This window comes from Pinus tabuliformis, chromosome 1_1 (genome assembly GCF_031772625.1).
Source record: "Pinus tabuliformis cultivar Carrire ecotype Pingquan chromosome 1_1, CPIR1, whole genome shotgun sequence".
Taxonomy (NCBI): domain Eukaryota; kingdom Viridiplantae; phylum Streptophyta; class Pinopsida; order Pinales; family Pinaceae; genus Pinus; species Pinus tabuliformis.
In genome coordinates, this window is record NC_142297.1 from 318,827,401 (window position 1) to 318,840,358 (window position 12,958).

At 39.6% G+C, this 12,958-nt stretch overlaps 2 protein-coding genes across 2 annotated transcripts; both read left to right on the top strand.

Annotated features, from left to right (window-relative positions):
- Positions 1–1,462: 1,462 nt before the first annotated feature.
- Positions 1,463–3,004, top strand: LOC149212828 (disease resistance protein Roq1-like). Its single transcript, XM_089388836.1, has 3 exons — positions 1,463–2,061; positions 2,172–2,824; positions 2,949–3,004. The coding sequence occupies exons 1-3, from the start codon at positions 1,463–1,465 to the stop codon at positions 3,002–3,004; spliced, it is 1,308 nt and encodes a 435-aa protein (XP_089244962.1).
- A 6,404-nt stretch (positions 3,005–9,408) lies between these two features.
- On the top strand, positions 9,409–11,108 carry LOC149212829 (uncharacterized). Its single transcript, XM_089390674.1, has 3 exons — positions 9,409–9,655; positions 9,821–10,201; positions 10,313–11,108. Exons 1-3 carry the CDS (start codon positions 9,527–9,529, stop codon positions 10,877–10,879), a joined length of 1,077 nt encoding a protein of 358 aa, XP_089246800.1. The 5' UTR covers positions 9,409–9,526; the 3' UTR covers positions 10,880–11,108.
- The last annotated feature ends 1,850 nt before the right edge of the window (positions 11,109–12,958 follow it).

Below are 12,958 nucleotides of genomic sequence, written 5' to 3' on the forward strand. Positions count from 1 at the left end.
AAGCCTATTTTTCAAAGTAATAATATCCATGCTATTGTAACAAAGTCTATCACAAGTTCATAATGTCAATGGCAAAGTGGGGTTGAATATCCATGATTAAGAATCTTGTTATATTTTTATTAAATTTTTTGATTGTGAAATAAGTGATGTTTTTTTGGGTATGTGGTATTGATAAGTCATTGTATAGGCCCATGGTATTGTAACAAAGCTTATTTACAAGTTAATAATATCCTTGGTAAAATGGGGATGAATATCCATAATTAATAATATTTTTGTATTGTTATAAAATATTTTGATTATAAAATAAATTGAGTTTTTTTATTGTGAAATATTAATAAACCATGATATTGTCACAAACCCTATTCACAATTTAATAACAAAATCAAATTATAACAAATTACATTTTATTATTTTTATTGCTTTAATTTTTTATTATTAATTTAAAACCATCATCATCATCATCATCATCAAATTTACTCATTGTAAACCTGTAAACGCCTCTATGCTCAATAAAAATGGAGCATGTATTAACATGAATGGGACATGGATAAACGTGAAATGCAAAATTTAATTTTTTATTATTAATTTAAAACCATCATCATCATCATCATCATCATCATCATCATCATCATCATCATCATCATCATCATCATCATCATCATCATCATCATCATCATCATCATCATCATCAAATTTACTCATTGTAAACCTGTAAACGCCTCTATGCTCAATAAAAATGGAGCATGTATTAACATGAATGGGACATGGATAAACGTGAAATGGCCATTTTGCATTGCTGATTACCTATACCAATTGAACACGCAACAATGACCAATAACATCTTGTGCTTTCAATCCACGCTCCGGAGAGATCTAACTCCTGTAGGTAGATGCGTGTCAAATTTCAAACCATATTGAGTTGATTGTTGCGGTCGTTTCTTTTTTGAGTAAACACCCTGGTCAAGTTGTGGTACAAATATATAGGCTATGCGTTTAAACGGAATCTACGTTGAAACATCAGACATTAAACAAAGGTAAAAGTTTAAACGTGATAGGATTTCCATTTTTTTCCTGAATGATTTGGAATTTTGAGGGAAGAATGAGCGGAATTATAATTTTTTTAATGTTTAAATTTATATTTAATCTTAATCATTAGTATTTACAATTTTATTCATTTTAAATTATAATTAAAAAAAATTAAAATTATATTATTAAAAAAATCCAGAATCTTAACTATTCCAGAATACGCGCCGGATAAAGAGCCCTAGTTAAATCTAAGTGTATTATGAGTCAATAATGTAGTGGCCCCTCATAATGACGACTAAAATTAAAGCGTTTCATCTGTCTGTTTAATGTCTGTATATACGTCTCTGCATTCTTTCTGCATTTTTTCCTCCCATTCATAACTAGGCTCCTTCCTCGGCAATTTGCTTCCTGTTTCTATTTTCATACTCCAGATAGCAATGGCATACCCATCACCTGCAACTTCATTCTCTGAAATTGAAATTGAAATTGAAAGTCCGGCTCCTCCTCCCTATCACCCTCCATCTGCTAATGACTTTGAGCCATCGACCTCCGTCTCCACAGCTGATGATATCAATGTCAAGAGCAGCAAATATTATGGGCGCGATGTGTTTATAAACCATCGCGGTCCCGATGTGAAGAAGACGTTTGCCAGTCATCTCTACCACCGCCTTCTTGTGCATGGTGTGGAAGCCTTTCTAGACATCCAAGGAATGCAAGAGGGAGAAGACATAAGTACTCAGATAAAAGATGCTATTGCAACAGCCGCTGTTCATGTGGCTATTTTCTCCCCTGGTTATGCGGAGTCTAGCTGGTGTCTCGATGAGCTTGTCGACATGTTGGAATCGAAGGCTCCAATCATTCCAGTGTTCTATAACGTTAAACCTGGTGATCTTCGGGGCAAAGATGGAGTGTACGCTAAAGCCATACGTGAGCTCGAAAAGAAGCCACGCCACAGCTCCAATACTATCGAAAATTGGAGAAAGGCTCTTGCTACTGTTTCAGAAATAAGCGGTTTTGAGCTGGCCGCTTTTGATGGGTGAGAATTCAACACTCCCGTTATCATATTACTTTATGCTAGCTATTTTAAAATATATAGATGGATGTTTGTTTCTCACTAGTTATATATATTTTGTTTTGAATAACCAGCGACGAGGGCGTGCTGCTGGAGAAGCTGGTTGAACTTCTGTTGAAAAAGGTCAAAAAGAAAGAGAAAAAGGTCTTTGTGGCCGATCATCCAACGGGTTTGGATGAGAAGCTGAAACATTTCGAAGGTTTCTTGTGCGAACTGCCTAAAAATAAACCGAAGGTCGCGGGGATTGTAGGGTTAGGTGGAATAGGAAAGACGACGCTGGCAAAAGAACTCTTCAATCGGAGGAGTTCCCACTATCGTAAATCCTGCTTTCTATTTGATGTTAGAAATGCAGCTAAAAGCGGAGGAAGCTCTTTAGTTGGTTTGCAGAAGAAACTTCTTCAGAGATTGTTGGGATTTGATGCGAAAATAGACAGTATTGATGAAGGTAAAAAGTTGCTTATAAAGCATTTGCAATCCTTTTCTCACAGCTGCATGCTAATTTTTGATGATGTAGATCATGTGGATCAGTTGGATGCACTTTTGCCAGATGAAGTTAAATATACCTTTCCCTCAAATTGCTTCATTTTGATTACATCCCGGGACAAGACTGTTCTTCTAAGGTCAAGAATACAAGATTCATCTATTTACAAGTTAAGTGGCCTTAATAGAAAACACTCAATGGAGCTCTTCTGCCGCCATGCTTTTTGCCAGCCCGATCCACTCCCTGGTTTTCAAAATTTGTTAGAGAGCATTTTAGGGATTTGCAATGGATTGCCTTTATCCCTAAAAGTATTAGGGAGTCTTTTTCATGTAAACAGTGATAATACTTACTGGGAGTGCATATTGAGCAGGATTCATGGACTTCCTGATATACAGCAAACCCTTAGAATTAGTTATGATTCACTAAATGAAGAGGAGAAACATATGTTTTTATATATTTTGTTGGGTATTTTTAATGGGGAAAATACCAAAAACCAAATATTCAAACACACAGAGGCAATGCTCTGTTTCTTTTGCTCCAGGATCTTTTGTGCACACAGAAGACTTAAAATATTTCTATTCATTAAAACAAAAAAAACATTCACTGTGTCTCCATATGAGAATTTACACTGCTGGAAAAATTCCCATTAACATTTACTGCTGTAAAACCTCCATTCACATTTACTGGTGTAAAACAATTTTACATACTGCTGTAAAAGCAAAACTTACACAGGCTTACAAAATTCGCTCCACCATTTTCCTTATGCACTGATGTGCAAAACCACACATGGTTTTTCGCTATGGCCAACACAAAAAAAATTACATCGCCAAAAAAAACTCACACCCCTGTTCTTGTTTTTCTACACACTGCTGTGTGTTTTCCCTTTTTCAAAAATACAATGAGCAAAAACTCAAGCATATATGTTTTGCTCGCTATATAAAACATAATGCGTAAAAACTCTATATTACCGTGGCCCCTTTTTTTTACATTACATATGGTCAACACTTAAATAAATATATGTAGTATATATAAAACTAAATGCATTACGTGCCCTATGTAAAAAACTTAACTATTCACCTAAGTTTATGACAAGCATTAATGAAAGGTATGGTCAACCATGCTTTTAATTTACTCCACGCAAAACATTGAATTGATGTGGGTTCGTATGCAGCTCCAGGTGATCAACGGCGGAGAACACGGGAGCAAATCCAACGGTGGAGAACAATATCAGAGGACCAACAAGTGTTGAACTTTATCCTCCGAGAAAATGACGTTGCGTTACGTCAGGGCTGAACCACGTGTCAGCTCCACATTTTCTCGGGCCCTTGTGTACGAAAACCATTCTCTGCAGGTAGGCGGTCCGAGAAATCTTTAAACCGGTTTGTGGTTTTTGCTGGCGGTTTTGGGGAGCGTACGGCTGCGTTGAAATTATATTTCAACACTCCCCTTTAATTTCAACAGCTGGGCATTCGGTCATACCGAGACACTTTCTCAAAAATTCAAAGCTCTTCTGATCCAATGGCTTTGTCAAGATGTCTGCTACCTGTTCTTGAGTCCTGCAATGTTCTAGGACAATTTCTCCATTGTTCACCAATTCTCTGATGTAGTGAAACCTTGTATCAATGTGTTTCGTTCTCTTATGAAACACTGAATTCTTTGACAAAGCAATAGCTGAGCTATTGTCACAAAAAATCACTGTCGCTTTTGCCTGCTCTTGGCCTAAGCTTCTCAACATTCTTCTCATCCACACTGCTTGACATGCTGCTGCTGTAGCTGCCACATATTCAGCCTCTGCTGTAGACAATGCTACAATGGACTGCTTCTTAGAAGCCCATGAAATGGCTCCTGAACCCATATTAAAAACATAACCGGAAGTGCTCTTCCGATCATCTACACTTCCAGCCCAATCGCTGTCTGTGTATCCAACCAAATCTGAATGTTCTGAGGCATGATATAAAATTCCAAACATTTTGGTACCTTTGACATACCTCAAAATTCTCTTTGCTGCCTGCCAATGTGCCTCCTTCGGCCTCTCCATGAACCTGGAAATTAAACTAACTGCATACATTAAATCAGGCCTAGTTGCTGTTAAATACATAAGGCTGCTCACAATACTTTTATACAAGCTAGGATCAAAATCCTTGCTGCTGTCCTCTCTGCTGAGTTTTAATCCCATTACTGTGGGAGTGATTGCTGCCTTGCATTCTTGCATGTTAAATCTGCCCAGAACTTGATTTACATATCTTGCTTGAGATATAAAAATTCCTTTTTCATTTTGATCTACTTCTATGCCTAAGAAGTATCTCAAGAAACCCATGTCAGTCATTTCAAATTCATCCTTCATGACTGATTTAAAATTTTTAATGAGCTGATCATCATTACCTGTGAAAATCACATCATCAACATATAAGACAACAATTAAAATTTTACCATCCTTTTCTTTGATGTAGACTGTGGGTTCTCCTTCACATTTGTCAAATTCATTATCTAATAGATATGAATCTATCCGGCTGTACCATGCTCTTGGCGCTTGCTTCAGCCCATAAAGAGCTTTCTTCAATTTGCACACTTTGTGCTCTTCACCTTTCTTCTCATATCCGAGAGGCTGTTCCACATAGACCTCTTCCATTAACACTCCATTTAGGAATGCTGATTTCACATCCATTTGGTAGACTTTCCATTTGTTTTGTGCTGCTATGGACAGCACTGCTCTCACGGTTTCCATTCTTGCAACCGGGGCGAAAGTCTCCTCATAATCTCTCCCATACTGCTGCTTGTACCCTTTGACAACCAGCCTTGCCTTGTGCCTTTCTATCTTGCCTTCAGCATTGCTCTTGGTCTTATAGACCCATTTTACACCAATGACTTCTTTGCCTTTTGGTAACTCAACCAAATCCCATGTTTTGTTTCTCTCTATGGCATTAATTTCCTCATCCATAGCTTCTATCCATTTCTTATCTTTAATAGCTTCTTCAAAATGAATAGGATCATCAACATGACAATACAAGGCAAATAAGGAATTCATTCCTTCTTCATAAATTTCACTTAGATTTCTAAACTTCTTACCTCGTTCACTTGGTGTGCAAGTGCTTGAAGATGCACTTGAATTTCCTCCTTGTGGTGTGCTTGGAGAAGCACTCTCATTGATCCTCAATGGTGTCCCTTGCTGTCCTTGTGTTGGCGCTGCTGTTTGGGGATGCATTTCAGCCACCTCCTCTTCATCTTCATCATGAGACAAACAGTGTTTAACATTAACTGTCTTCTCTATGCTTCCATCCCAAGCTTCCTCTTCAATAAATTGAACATCTCTGCTCACAAAGAACTTCTTGGTAGATGGAATGTACAGCCTGTAGGCTTTGGATTCCTCACTGTATCCAATGAATAAACATTTCTCCCCTTTGCTGTCCAACTTCCTCCTTAGCTTATCTGGAATGTGTGCATAGGCCACACACCCAAAAACTCTCATGTGGGTGACTCCTTGCTTTCTCCCACTCCATGCCTCTTCTGGCACTTTGTTCATGACTGCTTTTGTAGGACACCTGTTCAATATATAAACTGCACAATGTACAGCTTCAGCCCAATACTCATTTGGCAAATGCTTTGCCTTCAACATGCTCCTTGCCATCTCCATGATAGTTCTGTTCTTCCTTTCAGCAACTCCATTTTGCTGTGGAGTGTACCTTGCTGTAAACTGTTTATGTATTCCATTTTCTCTACAAAATCTTAGTAATTCCTTGGAGATATATTCACCTCCTCTATCAGTTCTCAAAACTTTAATGTGCAGCCCGCTTTGGTTTTCAACAAATGCTTTGAAGTTTTGGAATTTCTCAAAGACTTCACTTTTGTTCTTGAGGAAATATATCCAAGTCTTTCTTGTAAAATCATCAATGAATGTCAAGAAATATAGGCTGCCAGCTAACGATGGAGCTTGCATTGGTCCACACAAATCTGAGTGGATAATCTCTAAGGGTGTCTTTGCCCTTATGCTTTTCCCTGATGGAAAACTTTCTCTATGTTGTTTTCCCAAAATGCAGCCTTCACATAGGCTGTCCGGTTTCTCTATCAATGGTAATCCCTTTACCATTCCTTTCCTACTCAACAAATTTAGACCTCCAAAATTGAGATGCCCAAATCTCAAGTGCCACAACCAATTTTCATCCTTTGGCACGCTTTGGAAGGCCTCTTGGGTAACTGCTGCAATTTCATTTTTGTTTTTCAAATCTGCCCTGATCCTCAAAGGGAACATCCTGTTCCTTGTCATCTTCACTTCAGCAATGCATCTTTTGCTGGGTGGTATATCCATGATGGTGCATACATCATTTTTAAAGAAAACATTGTACCCCTTATGGACAAGCTGTCCAACACTCAAGAGATTACATCTCATTCCGGGGACATAGTATACATCTGCTATGGTTTTCCTTTCTCCTTGCTTTGAAAGTATTTTTATTTCTCCTTTTCCCATAACAGACACTTTACTATCAGTTCCTAGTGTGACCTCTGATTTCAAATTCTGATTTAAGGCTGAAAAGAGGGCTATATTCCATGTCATATGGTTGCTGCAACCTGAGTCTAAAAACCATATGTCCTCACTATGTGTTTCAGCCATGTTACAAGCTAGCAGGACATTGTCTTGACTGCTGTTTTCTCTTGTAACATTTGCATTTTGTCTGCTGTTCTTATCATGCTGTTTCTTTCTACAATCACTAGCATAATGTCCATACCTTTTGCAATAATAGCATTGAACATTAGATTTATCATACCTTTGTCCTTGAGCATGAAACTGTTCTCTTTGTTGGCTGCTGCCTTGACCTTGGTTCTGATTTGGATTGCTGCCTCTTCCTTGTGCATTTGATGAGTTGTTCCTTCCACCTCTATTCTGGCTTCTGCCTCTTCCTCTTTTGTTTCCTCTGCCTTGACCTCTGTCTCTTCCAAAGGACATCTGGGTCTTGAAGGCTTGCTCAAGAGATGAGTTTTCATTCCTACTCAACCTCTGCTCATGTGTTATCAGTGATGCATGCAGCTCATCAACTGAATAGCTTGAGAGATCCTTTGTCTCTTCAATGGTGGTGACTATGGCATCAAACCTTGAGGGTAAGACTCTCAATATTTTCTCCACAATTCTTCTGTCTTCAATGGTTTCTCCATGAGTTCTCATTTGTGTGATTACACCAATCACATGAGTGAAGAATGAGTCAATGTTATCTGACTCCTTCATGTTCAAGTTCTCAAAATCCTTTCTCAGCAATTGTAGCTTTGCTGTCTTCACTCTCTCCATGCCTTGATAGGCTGTCTTGAGGGTTTGCCATGCTTCATTGGCTGTCTTAGCTGCTGCTAACCTTGGAAACATACTCTGGTCTACTGCTAGATACAACAACACACGGGCTTTTGAATCTTTCTTCCTATTGTTCTTCAGCAGATCCTTCTCTCCTTGAGTTAATGCATTGAACTCAGTTTCATCTGCTGGTTCTTCAAAGCCTTCTTCAACTATTTCCCATAAATCTTGGGAAGCAAGCAGAGCTGTCATAGTTATTGACCAGTAGTCATAGTTCTTCCCATTAAACTGTGGGAGCTGGGTGTTAAACAAACCCATACCAGTGCTTGTGCTGGCCATTCCTTGACTGTGTATTTAAAACACTGACTGTCTCTTCAATAACAAACAAGATAGCTATGAAGAATACCTGAATCCTTTGTTGTCTGAGTCTTCTGTCTGCCTGAGAAGTTTTGCTGCAGCAACAACCTTCTCCCTTCAGCTTCTTTAACTTTTTTTTAAAGAGCCTAAGCCTGCTCTGATACCACTGTTGGGTATTTTTAATGGGGAAAATACCAAAAACCAAATATTCAAACACACAGAGGCAATGCTCTGTTTCTTTTGCTCCAGGATCTTTTGTGCACACAGAAGACTTAAAAAATTCACTGAGGAACAGAGGATTTCACCATAAAATATTTCTATTCATTAAAACAAAAAAAACATTCACTGTGTCTCCATATGAGAATTTACACTGCTGGAAAAATTCCCATTAACATTTACTGCTGTAAAACCTCCATTCACATTTACTGGTGTAAAACAATTTTACATACTGCTGTAAAAGCAAAACTTACACAGGCTTACAAAATTCGCTCCACCATTTTCCTTATGCACTGCTGTGCAAAACCACACATGGTTTTTCGCTATGGCCAACACAAAAAAAATTACATCGCCAAAAAAAACTCACACCCCTGTTCTTGTTTTTCTACACACTGCTGTGTGTTTTCCCTTTTTCAAAAATACAATGAGCAAAAACTCAAGCATATATGTTTTGCTCGCTATATAAAACATAATGCGTAAAAACTCTATATTACCGTGGCCCCTTTTTTTTACATTACATATGGTCAACACTTAAATAAATATATGCCGTATATATAAAACTAAATGCATTACGTGCCCTATGTAAAAAACTTAACTATTCACCTAAGTTTATGACAAGCATTAATGAAAGGTATGGTCAACCATGCTTTTAATTTACTCCACGCAAAACATTGAATTGATGTGGGTTCGTATGCAGCTCCAGGTGATCAACGGCGGAGAACACGGGAGCAAATCCAACGGTGGAGAACAATATCGGAGGACCAACAAGTGTTGAACTTTATCCTCCGAGAAAATGACGTTGCGTTACGTCAGGGCTGAACCACGTGTCAGCTCCACATTTTCTCGGGCCCTTGTGTACGAAAACCATTCTCTGCAGGTAGGCGGTCCGAGAAATCTTTAAACCGGTTTGTGGTTTTTGCTGGCGGTTTTGGGGAGCGTACGGCTGCGTTGAAATTATATTTCAACATATTTCTTGTTTTCTCATAGGAGAAAAAAAGGATACAGCGATAAAAATATGGGACCAATCAGGGGTGAAATGCTTTGTATTTCAAAATCTACAGAACAAATCTCTTGTCGAGGTGGACAGTGAAAATTGTATACATATGCATGATCACCTAAGAGAATTGGGAAGAGAGAGCGCTGCGAGTTCAGGATTCCACAATCCTCGCTTGTGGGATCGGACGGAGAACGAGAACATTGCTGTCTTGTTGCAGATGTTAAAGCAATCAGCTGTAAGTGCTTCAGTCATTCAAGCCTTTAAAGAGTTTATTCAATATTAACGGCAATAGAAATATGGGTTCGATGTTCAAAATTCAATGTTTTTAGAGAAACACAGTGTTTCAAATTTTGACTGTTTTACAAAATTGCGATGTTTAAATTCTTGTCTGTTCTTGCAGAATCGCGATGTTCGTGGAATTAGGATGGTTCCTAGTGCAGATGTTGGACACGAGTTAAAGTCTTATGCATCGTTGCAGTCAGATATGTCATGGTTCAAAAGGAGGACTCATGAGCTTTTGGGGAAGCGCATGATGAAACTTTCCAACAGATGGCACAAAATTCTTTATCGTGGCATTACTATGACCAACTTGCATCTTCTTGTTACCGAAGATCAACTATTGGAACCCATTTTGAGGACGGCGGCTTTACCAAATTTGAGATGGCTTCGCTGGTACAAGTGTGGCCACTCTTCTCTGCCTTCCTGGATTCCAATGGAGAATCTAAGAGTACTATATGTAAACGGGAATGCATTGAAAATATTGTGGCAAGGCAAAGCGCAGGTAAATAAGAAATTTGTCAAGGAGTTTCTGCTTTATCACTATGGATATATCACACCCCAAGATTGAATATCTATATCTTTCTTATAGTTAAAATACTTTAATATTTTGCAGGCACCTTTGCAGCTGCGGGAGTTGGAGATTTTGGCTCCTCTCTCAAAGTTTCCGAAGTCTATTCGACAGCTGCAGCACCTCGAACAGATTTACATCTCGTTACCCGAGCAGAATAATATGAGCTCATTGCCAGAGGAATTTTGTGAGCTGTCATCGTTGAAGCGTTTTGAGTTAATAAATGCTTGGAAAATGAAGTCACTTCCAGATTCAATTGGTAATTTGGTCAACCTGGAATATCTCAATCTGTCGTGCTCCCGCAATTTGGAGAGGCTTCCAGATTCCTTCCAGGATCTAATTTGCCTTAAATATCTTGATTTAAGAGGTACCGACAATTTAATTATCTCGACCAGGAACCATGGTAATATCCCCACGGAAACGCTAGCGGGAACGGTGGGGCGGTGGCTAAAATTGCACGCGTGCCGCGGATGGAGAGCGAAAAGAGCCAGAAGGAAGAGACAAGGGGGAGGGAGGAGGCGGAGGAGAGGGATCTGTGGGAGGAGAGGGAGGAGGAAGAAAGGAGGGAGTGGGAGGAGTGGAGAAAGGAGAGGGAGATGCAGCGGTACTTGACGCTGATGGAGAAGTGGGAGAGGGAGCGCTTGGCGGGGATGGGGAAGCAGGAGATGGAGCGGTACTTGGAGCGGTACTTGGAGCGGGTGGGGGTGATCCGGACGGCGGGAATGTGGAAGGAGATGGACGAGTGGGACAGATTGGAGAGGGAGTGGGAAAGCAAGTGGAGGGTGTATCGGAGGCTGTATTGGTTTAAGTCGGTGGAGAGACCGAGTGGATGGAGGGCGCTGATGGAGCGGGAGGAGAGGGAGTGGAAAGAGTGGGAGAGGGAGTGGAAGGCGGAGAGGGAGAGGGAGTGGAGGGCGGAGAGGGAGGAGAGGTGGAGGGAGAGGGAGGGGGAGTGGAGGGAGAGGGAGGGGGAGAGAGACAGAACCGGAGGACCGGTGGAGGTTGGCGATGGAGTGGGCGCAGGCGAGGGAGAGGGAGAGGTGTGACCAGCATGCGTGGTGGTTTAAGCTCTTCTGGAGACACTTAAAAGAGGGTGAGGAGGCACGAAGGGCGGTGATGATAAACCCACGACCATCGCCTCTCCAACTTCCACGGTCTCTCCAAGAATTACATATAGCAGAATTACCCCGTTCTTTTGAAAACCTCTGCAATCTGGAAATTCTGGAATTAGATGGCTCTTTGTCGAAAATGCAGCTGCCTTCGCTCAGCGACTTGAGAAATTTGAAAGAATTGAGGCTGCTGGATTGCCCGAGATGGAAATGTTTGCCAGATTCCCTCGGACAGTTGACTGTGTTGGAAGTCGCACGTTGTCGTGGACTAGTTGAGGTTGGAACATTGCCGAGTACGCTCATCCAGCTGAGCATGATTTCTTGTCCTAATTTGGAGAAAATAGATGGCCTTCGTGGTCTCGCCAAACTTCAAACGCTAGACATTAGCGGGTGGAGAAAAGCGGAGGAACTGGCAGGTATTGAAACATTGGTGTCTCTGGAACAGTTGCGGGCATCTGGATGTGAAAAGCTGAAGAGAATATATGGGTTGTGGCAGCTGACAAAGCTTAAACTACTGGATGTTCATGGATGCAGGGAGATAGAAGAGCTGGAAGGTGTTGAACATTTGAGGTCGTTGGAGATGCTCGATGCATCTGACTGTCCCCGTTTGCACTGGCATGCGAAAGTACTGGAACAGCTGCCCCAACGATTGAAGGAAGGTATGCTCTACATTTGAAAATGAAAGAGGAAGAATGTGACCACAGTTCATATTCAATATGGATACCAGTAGAAATTACATGTCCGAAACATTGAATGGAGGTCTTCAAATTAGTCATAAAGATCTTTAATAAATTATGAAGATAGTATAATTAGATATATGTTTTTTTAGTACAGGTCATAACTTTCTTCTATAAATTTGGAAATGGTGATACTTTTATAAATCCTGTAGATAACGATACATTCATATGTTTGGGAAAGCTAAATTTTAACAAATTGAAATATTTAGACTTTCATTTAAACACATTTTTAACCCGTTTGCATGAAGATGACAGATGGTACACCTACTAAAGAAAGAAAATTACGTACATTGAAAGTGATTTTGCGTCCAAAAATGCTAATATTGAACATCTTACCCACTGCGATATACCATATAAATAGAGGTTTAGTTGCAATATGGTTATTAAAATTTAACTCTTATCTTATTTTGTTTTACCTTCCAATCAGTATCTTGAACATCATAACTTGTGCAATATCAGTATGTTGAACATCATATCATGTGCAATATATGATATAAATAGGCTTATACAGCATAAATAGACTGAGCTGTATATGATATAAATAGGCTTATACAGTATAAATAGACTGAGCTGTTACTAAAAGTTCAACTACCTGTTACTAAAATTTAATCATTTTCTTATTTTGTTTTTTTTTTTAATTTCTACTTGCAAGTCTAATGTTTTGTCGCATGAGAGAACGAAACCATGGGGAAGTACATGCTTGTGAGTCTTCAAAAAATTTGTGTGTTTTCTAACCCACAAACTGAATTAATTACATGCCATAACTATTTTGCAACCTTATATGTTTTTTTAAAGCAACAACGGGAACGATGCTCCAAGTCAATTCATGGTTTTTTTCATTTTAT